Consider the following 18,333-nt stretch of genomic DNA (forward strand, 5'->3'; position numbering starts at 1 on the left):
TGCCTGGAAATGCTTTGTGTTTGAGCTTACTTAGCAGTTAGATATCCCATCTGTGCCCTTCAGCTGTCAGACTTGATCCACCTAACAGACATCTCTTTGCATGCTGACTGATTACTGAGTGTCACTGCTTGATATGAGGTTATCTGCTATTGAAATTTTGGTACTGAAATAGTGAGCTGTATCTTCTTAGGTTAGATTAGATTAACTATTAATCCCATGGGGAAATTCAGATTTACTATATCGGAGCACTACAGTGTTGCGTTTGGTGATGTCTCATCAGTGATAAAACATTTGTATTTGACTAGATGGCAACATTGCAGAGACATAGTACAATTGCTTCCATTTAAATGTGAGTGTGTATTTGTAGTGTGATGGTTAGAGCTACTATCTCAAAGCTTCATATCCTGGTCCCAGCCCTGGCCTGTTTGGTGATTGCAAATTCTCCTTCTGTCTATATGTATTTTACCTTGGAGACCACTGGCTTTCCTCTGAGTTGGCATGCTTTGTGAGTGTACCCTGTGCTGAGCTGGTACCCCGTGTTGGCCGAGTGCCCTGTCCAGGATTGGTATGTCCCTTACACCCAGCGCTGGAAGGCTAGGTTCTGGCTTACAGTGACACTGAAATAAATGAGGTTAGCATATGAATAGATGCAGGATATATTTTTCAGTTGATACAGATCAGATTCAGATGCTAGACTAAAATTACATAGATTTGAGTCCTCTTCAGAACCTGAAGTTCCTTTGGTAAGAGAACACCTACAGCATCTACTGATTTATTTTTTGGCCTGGGAAGTTAACTGGAAAGGGATGCAAGTGACAGATTACTCTGTGATCAGTCAGAAAATGGAGTGATAATCTATTAGCTGTGCTTGTAAATGAGGAGGAGGCTGGCTTGCTCCCACTATGAGAATTGGTGGATGTTTTTTATGAGCAAGTTTCAGTGAGAAAAGTAAGCTTAGTATCCACGTGTGATGCATAGGTGGATTGCTTGCAATTACCACCTTTTGTTTAATAGTTCAAATTGTGTTGTCATAATTTAATGCATCTTTACAATCACAAGATAAAATTTACATCTAGAAGGCTTTAGTGTAAGACATTTATATGTACAGTATATAAGGAAGCAGTTTTATGTTTGCAATCTATGAAGATGTTTAGTCATTAAACTTGATGCAGCACCCACTCAAGCGGTTTTCAGGTGGTGGGAAATTTTCCTATTTTAGTGATTGATATAAAAAATGCAAAAAGTTTGCACTCAATTTTACATTATGTTGACAAAGTAAATGAAAATTTCTAGTCCTTAATAAAATGTCTGTACATACTAGTGATGAGTGAAACAGTGAAGCTTTGTTTTGTATATAGTTTGCAAAATATCCTCTAAAGTTCATAATGTATGTGTTTTTTTGTTTTTTTTAACTGCAAAACATCAAACTCACTAAAATAGTGTTTTTAAATTTGTTTTGTGGAGGCAAACAAAGACGATTGCTCCCAAAGGGATGTCCTCTAGGCAAAACTGCTGTCCCTTTCCTCCGTCTCCCTCCAATGCTACCGTTTCCACCGCTCTAATCTTACTAAGCTCCTTCTGTGCGGCTTTTCACAGTGTCCTCTCTTCTTATGCACATTCATGCCGCTGGTTCTCGCTTGTGCCACTCGGGCAGAATCCTCCTAAAGGGTTGCCGGTAGTCAGACACCCAAGCCAATGGATTTTTACTGAGAAGTGGTGACTCTGAAGTGCTAGTAGGTGCTGTATGTGATCTCTTTCTGCATCCCCCCACAACACCAAAATAAATGATGCTATGCTTCTGCACACAAGACAAAAATATATATTAAAATAGCTTGAGTTTTACTAGTCTAGGAAATGCTGTTTGTTGATAAAACGTTTTGCAAAGTGAAAGTGTGTTTTACTGTGAATTCAGTTTTCCACAAATCTGCTCCCTCCTCACTAATCAGCACCAACTCCAAAATTATCACATACCAGGTACGTTCAATAACATGGCATTTTTGGTCTTGTAAACAATTTCTGAACATGACATTAAAAAACTGACTGTTCAGTGTGCTTTTAGCAAACACAGCATCACATCACTACCACCTGACAGTTGTTCCTGGTCTCTTTTTCCGACCACTGCACTAATAAATCTGTTTCTACCACCCATATAAAGTTTTTAAAGATTTCATAATGCTGCCTGTCATAACCTGTTTCAACTTATGTATTTTGTTGGCTTGTTTTACCGCTGTCTGTGTCAGAATCACATTAGCAAGGAAGACGAGATCAAGCCGCTGATGAGTGCCAACTTTACAGCAGAAATGATGGGCAGTTACATATAACATTTATTAAAAGTTGTCATGGCGTAGCCTTATTATAAATCAACTTGTTTACACGAATTAAATAATTAAATACAATCGATATAAAATCGCTGTAAAAGTTGTTTGGTATCATAGTGATTTACAATTTCTATGCATTGCTAGAAGCACAGCTTTGCCTTGCAAAATGACACGTGAAACAGGCTATTTATTGCAAACAGCTTGCAGTAAAATCGCATGCATTATGAACAGAGATGTCACAAGAGCCACACTTCGGTACCCAGTGGAAACCAAACTTCCTAAAATATATAATGGTACTAGCTTTGTTACTCTTGCTTGAATGGACGTAGATGAATTACTTCAGAAGCAACAGTAATATGCGAGTAAAAACTACAAAAGAAAATGGTTCACAGTGGTAATGATACAGCACAGAATATACATATTTCATACAGCAGAAGTCATGCCTGGAAATGCTTCATGTTTGAGTTAGAAGAACTGCAGTGTGCAGTTGCAGGAATTGTGCTTGTTGTTGTTATAATAAAAAAGCCAAAACACACACAGGCTTTCGTTATTGCCTCTTTTTATACCACTGTGAAGATTAGTTCAGAAGTAGATTTGTGTATGCTCTGAAAATGCAGCAATCTGACCAGTCAAATGGGATTTGTAATCATTGAACTTGTGGTGTCAGAAATTTGTAAGAGGACATAAAAAAAGATGGAGAGATGAGTCTCTTTTTAATACAGCGTTCAACACGATGCTGAAAAAGGAATGGGAGCTTTGAATTCCTACTCGGATTGCAACGTGCAGGTCTATAGAGGTCCGTCCAAATGTTTTTCATTTCCTGACCAGTTTATAAAGTTCAGGGTCACAGGACAACTCTACAAGCATCTACTGTTTTATATTTATATTTACATTAAAATTCTTTTTTGTACAGATGGCATATATTTGCTTCATTTTTTGGGTCATGTTGTATGTGAGCCTGTTACCAGTAAGCATTGCAAGTGAAAAACCTCCATGGATATTAAAACTTACAAATTTTAGAAAACAAAATGCAGGAAAAAAACAAGAAGTTCCTTTGCTTTCTGCCCACTGGAGAGCACAGAACCATCCATCCATCCATCCATCCATTTTCCAACCCGCTGAATCCGAACACAGGGTCACGGGGGTCTGCTGGAGCCAATTCCAGCCAACACAGGGCACAAGGCAGGAACCTATCCCGGGCAGGGTGCCAACCCACCGCAGGAGCACAGAACCTGAATTTTGAAACTGGTCATGGAAAAACTTATCCAGGAAAAGCGGGCTTTTAGTCTTTTCCAAGTCATCCCTTGTTATGCTAATCATTACTTTCTGCCTGACACTTAGATATGCAACGTTCTGCTTGTCTTGACAGTTTATTTCATCAAAATATTTGTTCCCAACAGGTGCGCTACCAGACATGGAGTATTATCATGGAATCTGTGGTCCCTTCAGATCGGGGCAACTACACGTGTGTGGTAGAGAATAAATATGGAAACATCAATCACACATACCAGCTTGATGTTGTCGGTGAGTAAGCTTCACAATTCATTCTCAATCTAATTTAACTTGTAGCACTCGTCTATGCTACAAGGGCCCAGTGGAGAAGAGAGAGTGCCTACTGATGCATGAACATTTTTCTGGAGCTTCTAATGAAGAAAGGCATAGACTAAAAGCATTCTTCCAGACTGCATGCAAATTGAATGGGCACCACAACGTGTTCTTTGCTGCTTGCACTCTGCCTGAAAATTGCTGGGATAAGCTAGGACCTGCTATTCAAATGTTTGGAGGTTTATTAAAGTGATGATAATATGGAGCAGTAGCAATTACTGAAGTGGCTGGTTGAGATGAGAAAACAGTGGTTATCTAAGGGTAATTGTAGTACTTTGGAAAACAAACACATAAACTGTGACTTTTTGGCTTGGATGGAGAAGGTCTTGGTTATTAAGCCGTTTTATAGGTCTAAATTCTGCTCATCACCCATTTCACTTGTCTTGGGTTACTTTCAATGTTCTCATGCTCCAACTCTGCTACCTTCCTCCGTTTGTGTTCCAGAGCGTTCCCCCCACAGACCCATCTTGCAGGCTGGCCTTCCTGCCAACCGCACTGCCGTCTTGGGCAGCGATGTCGAGTTTTTCTGCAAAGTCTACAGTGACCCACAGCCCCACATTCAATGGCTGAAGCACATAGAGGTCAATGGCAGCCGCTTGGGACCAGACGGACATCCATTCGTTCAGGTTCTCAAGGTAAATGTTAATTCTATGTGAGTCCTATAATTCTTTTGAAATTTGTGATTTCAAACAATGGAGGCCAGACAAACCTTGTTGGAGTTTAATATGTACACTTATAATTGCTGTAAATTAGTCTACCCCTGAAAAACAGAGCTATTGGCTTTCCCTTAAATGATCCGGTTCCCCAAACAGTTAATTCTTCTTTTCCCTTCTACTGTCCCAGTGTCCAAGTTTACTTATAATAAAAGAGGCTTATTTTACAAAAAGCACAACTTATGCTTGGATTTATAGCATCTGTGCCAAGATTGATGGAGATAACAGTATAAGGCCGAAAAGTGAAGATTAATGTGAACTCTTTTGGAGTGTCACCCATCTACCCTGCAATGGTCTAGCTTCATGTTGCTAAAAAAAATGGTGCAAGAACTGGGATTGATTCACTTATATGATTTTTCGGCATATGATGGCCTTTAGTTCTTTATACTTACTTTAACCCCTTTTAAAATGCTTCCCTAAATATGAGGCTGGTTGAAACAAATTATAAAATATGAAGTTTGCCACAATACAGTATCACTGTGATACTTCATATTTGACAGATGGCTTTCCCCGGCACAGCTTAAAAAATGTGTGTATAAATATTTTATGATACTGTATATTTTTTATAATTATAAATTGTTTCCATATACAGTATGTTCTCATAATTGAAACACAGATTACTTAAGTGATTTGCTTATGATCACACTGCAAGTCAAAGGATAGACTAAACCAGCAAGCATGTGGCTTATAGTCCACTGTCCTAATCACTGTAGCAGCCTGCATTATCCTGATTACTGCATAGTGGGACACTGCTGGTTTGTTAAATTGGAAGAGACAGAGACAGTGCTGTCTGTTTGTTGATTTGGCTTGCTATAACTTGATTTTATGTTTAAGCATTTGATTTTTCCCAGTTGAGCGAATGGCTCAATAAGAGGAAGCTCAATTTGATTTGGCAGAGAGCGCAACCACCTTATGGTGGCATCCCTTGAATCTGATAATTAAGCCCATTAGCATTTCTATCCTTGTAACAGAAAAAATAATCAGCAATGTTAGCTGAATAGATTAATTCTAATGTTTTATAGAAATCACCCATCTTATAGCCAGGAAACTAAAGAAGGTGATCTGATGAATATGTGTCTGACCAGTCAGTGAGCGGACACTAGCTTATAGATGCCATCCTACAGAGCTCTGACCCTTCACTGCTAAGTTATTTCACAGTTGTTGTCTCTCATTGATTTGTTTTCCCTAGCATTCTGGGATAAATAGCTCAGACGCGGAGGTGCTGACCCTGTACAATGTGACGGAGGAGGAAAGTGGAGAGTATATTTGTAAAGTTTCCAATTATATAGGAGAGGCCAATCAGTCTGCGTGGCTCACGGTCACCAGACCAGAGGCAAGAGGTAATTTCTCTGAAACAAAGTGTACAACCCAACATCTACATAATCCAGCAATCTGGTCCTTGGCTTAGTGGGCCGTAAATGTCAAAATGGCTTCTCTCCTTCCTCCCACTTGCATTTTTTTTTTTTTTTTTGGGTTTCCCCGCTTTCCTTTGAATGGTGTTTAACACCCATGGAAAATCGCCACATTGGTGATGAGATCACAGTTTTGAACTTGTTGTTTTAACTCTCTCCCTCTCTCACATTAGTTGTTTTCTTTCTGCACTTCATTGTTTCTTTTGATAATCAAATCTTAACTCCTCATCATTTTCTGTTTTCTGTATACTTTTTTTTTTTTTTTAACCTTTACCAGCTAATTTTTGTTACATTCTGATGTATTTGTTTTTTTTCCATCCTGCATGTCAAATCTAATTTTAGGCATCAATCCATTTGAAATAAAACATAAAAAGAAATTATTGCAAAGTTCCAAGGTAATCAACTTAGTTCAAGATGCAACCTACATTAACCAAAGAAAATCATGAAATGCCGATAATGTAAACTTAACCTTAATCATTTATAAATGTTAAAATCCAAGACAATTGCTTGAGAAACCAAACCAGGACCTTTATTAAAAAAAGGAATTTACAGGGTTATTGAATTGAAAATAGTTAAGAAAAATCATAAAACATGAAAGGATTTTGATATTAACAATTCCATGTAATTCATCCATTTCACAAATGGTGCTGTGAAGCATTTTGGGATGTCCAGTATGTCCTGATGTGTACTGTGGTTCTAAAAGGCCGGTCCATTGTTATTAGGTCATAGGTTGATTTAGAATTCTAGACGCCTCAGACACCAATTTGACCATTTTCAGAGTGATGTGTGTCTTTAACAGATGAACTGATTGTGATCAAATTCCTCATTCAGATGTTTGAACCCCACTGATGTTAGAGCATTAGTTCATGAGAACTACTTCTTGCTAAATGTGATTTTCTTAACATCTACTTAGCGATACCCCTAACCATGTTCAGTTCTTGCATTTAAACAGGGTCTTAACATTCATTACTTTTACTGACACCATTTTTATTTTAATTTTTGAAATACTGCCCTGAAACCTAGGGATTAAAACATGGCATGCTGCTTTCATACTAGCCTGTCAAACTCTATTTATCTGTGTGTCTTCCAAACTGTGGTCAGTGTGCTCTATGTGGGCAGATTTTTTTCCATGTCTCCCATCTCGTGCATGCAGAGATGGAATTAAAGGAAACTAGGCTACAGAATTTGGTGATGGGTCAGTACCAGCTGTTCAATTTAACCCTTTCCTCCCCCGGACTAACAGGGTTTAAGAAGACTGAGGGGTGTATGAAGGTTGTCTCCAATTTCTGGCTTAGGGTAACGGAATGGCAAAGTAGGGGTTAAAATGTGAGCCACAAAGAATCAACCAGAATGACTGCTTTAACAGCAGATATACCCCTACTGACCCCTTCCTGCCCTTTTGCTCACCCCTCCTCTTCTGGTGTCCTTTGCGCCTTTTCTAAAGGTGCTTGCTTTCCTACTTTTTTTTTTTTGTCGGTTTGCTTCCATTTTCTCTTCTAGACTGCCGGGGTTAACACGACGGACAAGGAAATGGAAGTCCTCCATTTAAGGAATGTGTCTTTTGAGGATGCTGGGGAGTATACGTGCTTGGCAGGGAATTCTATCGGGGTGTCTCATCATTCTGCATGGTTGACAGTTCTTAAAGGTATACATGGGTTTACTTTCTCTCTCTCTCTGTCTCTTTTTTTCTCTTCTCCCCATCCCATTCCCCTTCCTGATCCCATTTCCTCAATATTGACCATCATAGCGCTTTTTATGGAGTTAAGTCAAAAGTAATATATCTAATTAATAACCATAGAAATATGAATTTTAGAACAAAATTTTTTTTCTGTCCCCAATACCGTTGTTAATAATTATTTTTAAAAATCCAACATTCGAGCACTGTAAGCAAAGGTGATATTAGAATACCGAAAAGCACCTTTGTACTGGAAAAGTATTATTAAATAAAATTAACAAGACTGAGGAACTTTTTTCATGTTGAGGTATGCGGCTTTAGACGTGATCAGCTCAGTGTGAAAATGCTACTTTAAAGGGATAAGATCAATATACGTTTTAACAAAAAATTTGAATGCATTGTCATTTTACGGGTCACTAGGAAATTTTGCAGTTGTTGACTGAAATATATTTTTGTGTGCAAACGTAACATTCTGAATGCAAAGAGTTCTCATTTCCAGCTAGACTAGGCTTGAGTAGCTTTGCGTTAGAATTCTTGTACCGTTGGCTTCTTAATTTTCAGGTGAAGTACTGAATAACTAAAATTGTCCGTGAGAATGCGTCAATTTTTGTACCACTTTTTGATGCACCAAAAAGTTAAGTAAACCATTTTATGTCCGAAACGGCTTAATTCACATTTTTCAAGGCATAACTTTTACTTCTGTTCTAAAAAAAAACATGAAACTGTTGGTCAATTTGTGACACTCAGCTTTTGAATTGTTTAGAGAGGGTACTCTTTATGTGAACGTTTATTTTATTTCCCAATCTGGGGGCAAACTTTACCCTCATGTGAATTAAGATCCTACCTGCACAAATATAAACTGAATACTTTGTACAGTAAGTGATATTTGAAGACTTTGACATAGTTTTATAAGCAGTGTCTGCTTACCCATTCTTTAATTTGTTTTAAGTGGCTGAATGACAGATTTTCATTCTAAGTGGAGAAAATCATAAAACTCAAACTAATCCTAGGAGAATACCACTCAAATAGTATCCCACTGTACCATCCTGATAAAATAAAACACCTATACTCCTCACTGAATGTTTATAACTAGTTTAACAATAAAAATAGCTAAATGATTCCTTCCTAATGGATTTAACTTTAGGCTAGCAGCATATGGTTGCTCCCCTCCATTTCAATTCCCTCTCCCTCCTTCTCTTTCTTTTATGGCATCTCATTTCTGGAGCATGCCCAGTTACAGCTTCCTGACTTGCTGTCTGAAGGATGCTTGACTGATCTAATGGGGCTGACGCTGATAATTGGTTAATCTTTCTAAAGGAAGTTTCCTTTTCTAGGTAAAGGGTCAAACTTCCACAATTATCAGTCTGTCACAATAAGATCACCTCCCAGGGGTCACTCTGTTTCTTTTTGTTTTCTTCTGAATTAATTGGGTGTTGGTTGTGGGTGGACTCATTATTTCCCCTTGACTTAACCTTCTCTCTGCCCAACTTGTGCAAAGGAGGAAGGCTGCGAGTCCGTTTAGGTGCCTCATTCTACCTTTTGGGGATAATTCCAGTGGTGCTTGATTTCCGCCCCCCCTGAATAATTGTTTTTGCACAGTTTGTCAAGGTTGTTTAGACCAGAAGCTTAAAAGCTACTCCACTTTTGATGCCAGTCCAGTATGTTCAAAAAAAAACATCTGGCACTAACAAACCTTTTAAATGTGAGGTAGTGTTGGACAAGTATACCTTTTTAAATTTTCTACTCTGATAGAAAAATACCATTATTCCAATCCCAACTCTGTATTGCACAGATCTTAATATGTATCCTATATAGACTGTATCCCAGAAACAAATTTTTCAGTTGTTTCATGCAATTACGGAAGATTTGTCATTTATATGAGGGTGACGGGGAAGTGAGTGTTACAAGTGAAATGGAATTGGGGATAAAAAAAAATGGGTAAGATCAAATATAAGGGGTTGGGGGCCGTTTTGGTTTGTTTTTGGTGGTAGCTTTTCATTTTTGTCCTCTGCATAGCATTACTTAAAAAGCTACTGGAATTTCTTCAAAGGGCAGGCGGCCTAGACGGAAAGTAGGTGGGTGGGAGTTCTGGTGGGATTAAAATTTGGGGAAAAAAATGAATTAGTAGCCTTCTTTGCTACTTTGTGTTACTGCCAGCCTCCTCATTTCTGAGCATGAGGCCAGGATTTCAAATGTTGTCTTTTGAGAGCATTTGAGTTCACATAAGCTTTCAACCAGCCTGGTCATTGCTAAACTAACATAGTTTTAGGTATTTTAAAAATGGCCACCATAAAGCCTTGAGATCCTCCCCTGCAGTTGGACGCATTATAGAGTCCGTCCCACGTGATCTTTAAACATATGACCTATTTCATTTCACCAAAAAAGGTTCTAAATCACACTATTAATTTTAATAAATAGTGATTTCAGAATTTGTGAGTTTTCCTAGTTTTTTTCAGATTACTCTCAACCCTCGAGTTGAATTAAGTGGGTTTGAGAATTTTATATTTAATCCTTTCCTGACATATCTAGCATTCTCTGCCCTACTTCAAAGAACTGTACTTGGAAATTGGTCTTTGCCTGCAGGTTACAATTTAAGGCACATCCTTTTACACTCCTTTAAAGCACTTTTGCAAAGAAATGTTTCCAGTATAGTCATTAGTTATTCATTAGGTTAAAACGCTTTTTTCATTTTTTTTGTTTTGAACCCCCACCCTTGTTGTCTTAACCTCTTTATGATTCAGCACGGATGGATGACTGTAGAACCTCCAGGGAAACTGCACAAAAGTGGATTCCTGGGCTACGTGTTTTTCACACCTTTGGCAAGGTCTCCCTATGAATAAAAGGGCCTCGTTTTGAATGCACTTTCATTGATGCTTCACATTAAATGAACTGAAGTGAGTGAAATGCATAGGACCAATGTTGGGAAAATATCCGTCTGGCCATGGAGAAATGTCCAACATATATTAAGGGCTTTGACTGGCACATGTATTGATCTTTTACAGTGAAAGAAAAGCTTTAAAGTAATAAGACAGACCCAACAATAAAAGCACAGTAGTTGAATAACTGCTCGTACTTATTAATATACATTAAGTGGGCTTAGGCAATGAATAGATGGAGGAATGGTTAGGTGAATTAAAGGAGACTGGTTTTGCAAATTGCAAACCCTGAGGTGAAAGCTTATGTTGAACTTAAGCATTTTAGAGACTCTCATCTGTTGGTAAGGAATGGGAGCTGGCTGTGATCACCCAAGTTAAATATGGTGGGGGGAAAAATGAAAAATGTTCAATGTAGCATTGATTTAAGGAAGCGCTACATTATGCACATGCATCATGTGGCTGTAGCGTCTCTCTACATCTGTGTGGCACAAATGTATGCACACTGTGAATATCAAAAGTCTGCACATCATTATAGAAATGTCAGCCTTTTGTTCATGTAATAATTTTATTTTTGTTAAAGGATCCATCTGTTAGAATTTTAAAGCCATCAATAGGCAAGTACTTTTTAAAGGTGAAAAGGCCTGATATTTGTCTTACATTTATTTTTTTTACATCAGCAAAATCTGAAAATGTTCAATAAGCGTGTGTAGACTTGATGCCCACAGTGTATATACTGTGCAAATGTGTGCAGTAAAGTTGGTTTTACTTTATTGTGATTTACACATACTTCACAGTATACATTTCCATACTTAAATGTAAAAATAAAAAATGTTTGTGGAATTCTGTTTTATAAATGACTGCCAAAGGTTTTTTTATTTTTATTATTTTAAATACTTATATAATGTTAGACCATTTCATATTGTGATGCATCAAGGCTGTGTGTGTGTGCGCATGCATGAATGTACTGGGTTGTATTAGATGGTCTGCTAACTGATATATCCTCCCACCCTCACCCCAGAGGTGCAAGACCCTCCCTCGCCTATCTCCAACCAGTTCTACTTTGAGGTGCTGATCTACTGCGTTGGAGCCTTCCTCATCTCCTGCATGGTGGTCATTGCCATCATCTTCAGGATGAAGAGCACATCCAAGAAGAGTGACTTTAATAGCCAACTAGCTGTTCACAAACTTGCTAAGAGCATCCCACTACGGAGACAGGTAACAGAAAGTAGATACGGGGTTTGACAGACATTTTCTCGTAATGGGTTTTCCTTCACAGCTCAATGGTTCTTGTTTTATGTAGCAGCTGTTTGAGCAGCCTTCATCATATGAAGTCTAATTTCTGTTTATTTGTTTTTGAGCCTGCATACAAATTTTAGGTGGTTGGCCAGTGTGAAGATATGAGGCACAAGTAATTAAGCTATTGATTGATAGGTTTAAATTAACCATTCAGGAGGATTTGAGAAACCACATGATGTCAGTTTGGCAACATTTAGGCTGTAATATGCAAGAGATCACCATTCTCGTCCATCACTACATTCATAAAGCTCTGGCCAGGGAATGCAGCTCCAACAAGAGACTGTTACATGTAAAAGAGCTAATGAGATTTGGCCATCTACAAAGTACACAGAGGCAGTAGACTGCATTACTTATCTCGATTGGAAGTTTATGTTCTTTCCGTAAGTGAGAGTACCCAACTTTGCTTCCCAGTGTGCTGGGTACGCACAACAAAACTCGCTAAGACAGGCGTCTTCAAAGTGTGTGACAAGGCCAAAGCATAAAAAGCGTTTTGCACACAATCTAGCACTTAGAGAAAGTGTAGGTCCAGGTTAAATAGGGACAGTTTCACATCACGGCCGTAATTTTAGAAAGAGTTTAGATTTCTAATTCCTGAAAAGACTTAATGTGACAAGTTAATGGATGTTTTAGGTAGCAGACATACTGTTCAAGTGCAGGTACCCACCAACTGCTGAATAAGAGGAACTGAAGCACAGCAAAAGGAAGTAGAGTGCTAGATATCTAAAATGTGCTGCAGCACTGCAAAAAGCTCATTCTTGTTCGGCTCAGTGCCAAAAGAGTTATTCACAGCTATCTGTTAGTGGGAAGTGTAAAGCTGAGTTCTAATTGATATCCTCTCTAGTGATCCCTACGGAGGGTAGCGCAACCTGACCTTACAATAGATGGGGAAACTATTTTTCCATGCTGTCTGCTGTACTGACATCAGTGAGTTTATTTGTATTTATTTACTGGCAGATCAGTCAGTCTTTAGAGAGTTACTATAGTAGCCTCTGGTCACCGTCTGGTAACCGTCTGACCACAAGGTGCACGATGGATGTGCTGTGATACAGGGTAGGCTTTGGCATCTCTAAGCCCTATTTTTAAATAAACAAGTTAGAATTTATTTTTTGTTCATTAATATAGAAATCTTCCTAACAGCTCCTAGCTTCCTTGCACATGACCTTCATTTGCTCTTAAAGGGTTGGATCTCCAATGCAGCTTTCCATAACAGCAGCAATATGATCCACTTTCTGCTCTAGCACTTAATTTAGAGAGGAATGCCCTGGAACAGGCAAACTGACCTCTGTTTCTCCATGTAGTAACTGCATGCTGACTTGATGTCTTGAAACCTCTCTCTGACCTGCCCTGACCACACTTGTTGTGTTTCTGAATTGATCTCTCCATCAGTTGTCAATCCTTGGTAGTTGTGCATTTCCATAGTGACTTGCAGGATGTCACCTACTACCCATTTTCATTCTCTTTGTTGTGGAGATGTCTTTTGCAACTTTTGCCTGACTTTTTCCATACTGCTGGTGGCAGCTTCCTGAAGACCTGGATTGCTTAACATGTTGATATGTTATACCCGTTGGTATGGCAAAAGATTTCTGACAAAAGGACAGGGTGACAGATGCAAAGAAAAAAAAAACTGCCAGGAGAAAATACACAGTCACAGTAACCCCAGACACCGCCTGTCTACCCCTACTCACTAGTGTGCATTAAATTTAGAAGCAATATTATACAGATATCAAATCTTCTTCATTCCACAGCTGGGTCAATAAAATATTAAGTAAGCTGCACAAAGCCTTTAGCAACTAAGCTCATATGGACAAATGTTTTCACACATGTTTAATGCAATTTATTTTTCATTGCTTAATTCTTGCAGATAGCAAATTTTGTTTTTCTGATGCATATTTTGGTTTGGCAGGGGATGCTTTAAACACAGCACAGATAGTTGAGCTCCATTCACTCAGAGTCTAAAAGCATTGAAAGCCTGCTCCGAATGTTTAAATTTCCTGTCTTTCTTACTATACGACACTGGTCATATGAAATTTGCAGATCTGCCTGTACCATATGCAGCTGTGTTTAAGTCAACAGGCCTCCGTTTATAGTGCCATTGGTTGATCGGATGTATCATAAGTACCAAGTACTTTTTGTATTCTATCTAATAAATGAGCAAGAAAGTTTGTCTGACCCAATATCCATCACAATGAAGTCACCATATGAGAGGAGGAGTAAATATCCAAAAGCTACAATTTCAGTGATTAATAAAAATAAATAAATAAATAAATGCATGAACATGATTTGAAAAATTAAGGAAAACCCTGAAACAGTAAATTCTAATTTAATTCGTAAAAAAATAATATATCAAGGTTGTGAGAAATGTGGCAAAACGGTCATGTCATCCACACGTAATCGAGGCTACTGTTCTAACCAGAATCTGAAAGTGAGAAGAGGTTTTCATTCTATGTATACCTCTAATTTCCAATTAACTCCCTTTCGAATTCAAACAACTTCAATTTCCAGTACGTCTTGCAATTGTAATGTCCATAAGTAAAGCATAGTCACTTAAAGTTACTGGAGTTTACCTCAAAGAACCGTGCCTTTCACATGTCTGGCTATATGTCGCCTGTTCCAGATTAGATCAGGAAAGAATTTATATGTTCTTGCTCCTAATAGCGAAACCAAAAACTTTGTGTATCATAAGGCACTCTAAATGATTTGTAGCAACTATAATGTTATTCATTAATAATGTCAGTTTAACTTTTGAGCAATATTTGAATAATAAATTAAAACCTCCTCCTCTCTTCAAATGATGTGGGGTTGTCAAGAAACTGGAAAAGGTAAGACAGGATCCCCAGGCAACAAAGGCTGAGAAACAATTCTCTAAGATAAGAGCTGTAATCCACTGAGACAATAAAATCATCAAAAGGGACTGGATGGGTAGAGGGTGTAGCAGTTGCTACCTTTGACATGCCATGTTTGTCGATTCTCATATTTAAACTTTGTGAATGCAGATGAAATTGTCTGAAGCAGCACATTGGATGATGGGAATTGTAGTCCCTATTTCAGGATTTGCACGAATTTGCAGATAAGGTCAAAGGGATTCTAGGATATACTAAATACATTTCCTACTGAATCAGCTACACAAAATTAACTACGCCCACAGCTACAGTGCCTGGAAAGCACTTTCTAAATGCGTCTACTTTGATCTTTGCCAATCTTTACTCCTCTCACTTTGCTTTTTCAGGGGCCTTAATTTGCATAAACTGGTATGACCCATTTCTCCATGTGATAGCTGTCAGTGCTGTGGCAAAATGGGGATTGCCGTGCATTAGGATGGTCCCCCTCACTAGAGCAATATTAACAACAAATATCAAGAACTAGAAAAACACATGACGGCTAATTTTGTTTTCACTACAGTGTCCCCAAATTTCAATCAAATTCATCAAGGGATTTTTGACATTTTGGAGTATTTAGTTTTTCTTTTGTGCAGGGTTGTTTACCCCTAAATATTGATATTGAAATGTCCTTAGTGGATATGTACTGTCCTCGACATACCATCCTACTAAATTTCAACTTTTTTTATATAAATTTTAGTTGTGGTATAAAATCCTCTTATGAATTTTGATTTTACTTCTGACAAGACTGTTTTATTTGCTTGAGAGTGTTTTTTTGTAAAAAAAATAATATAAAAGAAATGCAGTGAAACAATCTTCAATGTGAAGACAAGCACAGTATGCAGAACCAGATAAACGAAAAGCTAGCAATTTTATAGCATCATATTATTTGGATTCTCTTGGAAGAAGTCTAAATACAGCAACCATATTTTGCTAATACCTGTTGCAGGCAGCAATTGAGCTGGAGATACTTTAATTTGTAAACCTGTAGTTTAGCAGAGAACATTTTCACAGGCTCTTAAAATGCATCTGGCACATCATCACAAGGCAAAACATAAAAGTAATAATATTTTAACATCCAGGAAAACCTTTTTATTTGCTGCTATAAGCATTCACTAAATGAAATTTCACTAGCCATGAATGAAATTTTGACTGTTCTGTGTTGTCCTGTGCTACCCTGCTAGAGTACTCAATGATTCCCCACTCTTACAACATAATACACCATGTCCTTATGTGTTTCACCTCTCGCACATTAATTCAAATCCAACATATGTGCACCTGTGTACAATACAATCAGTCAATTTATGCTGCATATTTTATTATTCACTCCCTGTCACTGCACAGCTTGAAATTCCCCAATATTGAAAATGTGTTCAGTTGAAGACAGATGTACATTTATTGGGTACAAAGACGATATGTGCATTTTTTTTTCCCAAGATGCAACACTATTGCACATGTCACAGATTACACTCACTTTCTTTGCTTGACTCTTCCATTGGCAGTAGGTGAAGCCTAGCCCCACTGAGTTTTTAGAACCCCAGAAATGCAGTTCTTTTCTTTCTCTCCCCCCTCCCCCCCCCCTCCCCTTCTTTTCGTGTGGGCTGTTTTCTTTATCTGCCTTTGTATTGGTGTACTTTTAGGTGTCTGTTGAATCCAGCTCATCTCTGCACTCTGGCGTCATGCTTGTCAGACCATCTCGCCTGTCCTCCAGTGGCACTCCCATGCTTCCAGGAGTGTCTGAGTATGAACTACCAGAAGATCCACGTTGGGAATTTCCACGTGACAGGTAAATGCAAGTCTGCCACATGGATTTAAGATGTGTTGTTGGGTGATAGGGATACACTGTGAGTACTGATTGCAGTGAAAGGTTTCAAATTTAAAGACCAAATGAAGTCTCAAAGAGTAACTTACAATGATTTTCTTGTGGTGATCAGGAGCCTGTACATTTTTATATTCAAAGCAATGATATTTCTAGTGGAGTTTTGATGCACATTTGTTGTCCCTCATTTCTTCTTGCCAGCATGACTGTGAAAAGGTCCCATATCCACAAGTTTTAGGTTAAGTCTCGGTCCTTATGTCTTGAGCAAAAGGTTATTTGATTATTTGGAATTCTCTACACTTATCGTTTGTTGGTTCAAACTGAATGTACGGGGCTGGTGATTGGTGCAGGGTTGGCGCAGAAGTGGGAATGCGAAACGGTATAACATGCAATCTTCAAATAATTTCATTTCTGTCCTGGTTTATGAGGTATGAGGCAGCAGTAACCACTGAGCCACCTTGCATGCAAAATCTGCTTATCAGAAATGGATCCACGGCTCTAATTTGGGCTTTGTACTTTTGTTGAGTTTTATTTTGTGGAGGCTTGGACAACTTTTAATTAATGATTGATTTCATAGAATGATTTGTGTGCACCACAGTATTTTGTAAATATTCTAGTATACTCCCACTTTAATCTTTTGAGAAGACCTAACATAATGTATTGTTTAAATTCCATTTGATGACCCATCATGAAGGGAATATTTATTTGTTATTTTTATGATTTAAATTTTATTGTAAAATCTGCAGGTTAGTGCTTGGTAAACCACTAGGAGAAGGCTGTTTTGGTCAAGTGGTCATGGGTGAGGCAATGGGTCTGGACAAGGACAAACCCAACCGTGTGACAAAGGTGGCTGTCAAGATGTTAAAATGTAAGTACTCAAAAGTTTTGTCGGGGGGAGAATTTAGCACTTATTTCTGTATAAACCTTCTACTTTCACTTTCAAGGCTTTGACTGGCAGGGTGGCATAGTGATTAAGGCTTTAAACCCTGAACTACTGACACCATGGCCATGAGCAAATCACTTCACTTGAATATGCTCCAATTGGACACGATAAAAGAAATGTAACCAATTGTGTCTCAGATGTTGCAGGTTGCTTTGGATAAATTTGTCAGTCATATAAGTAAATGTAGTAAGCATTGTGCAACTCTTGTTATATATACTATATAGAGTTTATTACCATGATTAACTCACTTCACTGATTAACATGATTAACTCTCTCCCCTGATTGATATCTGTATGTGGTCAATCTGAGATAATGTGATTGAGAGTTCTGCAGTACTTATCCGATTGTCATTTACCACTGTGGTTTGTGTATTTTGTGGAGAACATAGGATTGGTAAATGGGGAGGGAAAACACCTGTTGAGACCCTAAGCGAATATGTCTGAGAGATACTGGAAAATTACACCAATTATGGGGGAGGTATTGATGAGTCTTGTACAAGGGGGAATTCATTGTTGTGATCGTCAACACAGTAGCTTTGTCCAGCTAGTTGGAATTTAGCCCCCATTCTCTACCCCAAGACGGTGAAATGTCACTTTTATTTAGCTACAAATTTCACCTGAAAACATTTTATTCTACTGTAACCCCAAGACCACCTCTATTTTGCTTTCCAGCTGATGCCACAGAAAAAGACCTATCAGACCTGATCTCTGAGATGGAAATGATGAAAATTATTGGGAAACATAAGAACATTATTAACTTACTAGGTGCTTGTACCCAAGATGGTAAGTAGGCAGTGCTGG

The 18,333-nt window shown here is 38.3% G+C and overlaps 1 protein-coding gene across 3 annotated transcripts in view; it reads left to right on the plus strand.

Annotated features, from left to right (window-relative positions):
* The window catches only part of LOC114650026 (fibroblast growth factor receptor 1-like), a 107,761-nt gene that overhangs the window by 72,488 nt on the left and 16,940 nt on the right, over positions 1 to 18,333 (plus strand). For 2 of the 3 annotated variants that reach the window (XM_051928295.1, XM_051928302.1), the window contains 7 exons: positions 3,719 to 3,842; positions 4,368 to 4,558; positions 5,826 to 5,976; positions 11,618 to 11,814; positions 16,412 to 16,557; positions 17,337 to 17,458; positions 18,205 to 18,315. In XM_051928295.1, coding sequence (XP_051784255.1) covers positions 3,719 to 3,842; positions 4,368 to 4,558; positions 5,826 to 5,976; positions 11,618 to 11,814; positions 16,412 to 16,557; positions 17,337 to 17,458; positions 18,205 to 18,315 — 1,042 coding nt within the window. Of the gene's footprint in view, positions 1 to 3,718; positions 3,843 to 4,367; positions 4,559 to 5,825; positions 5,977 to 7,548; positions 7,694 to 11,617; positions 11,815 to 16,411; positions 16,558 to 17,336; positions 17,459 to 18,204; positions 18,316 to 18,333 lie in introns of all 3 variants that reach the window. The other variant, XM_028799460.2, reaches the window with a different exon arrangement.

Source organism: Erpetoichthys calabaricus, chromosome 1 (genome assembly GCF_900747795.2).
Source record: "Erpetoichthys calabaricus chromosome 1, fErpCal1.3, whole genome shotgun sequence".
Classification (NCBI taxonomy): Eukaryota; Metazoa; Chordata; class Cladistia; order Polypteriformes; family Polypteridae; genus Erpetoichthys; species Erpetoichthys calabaricus.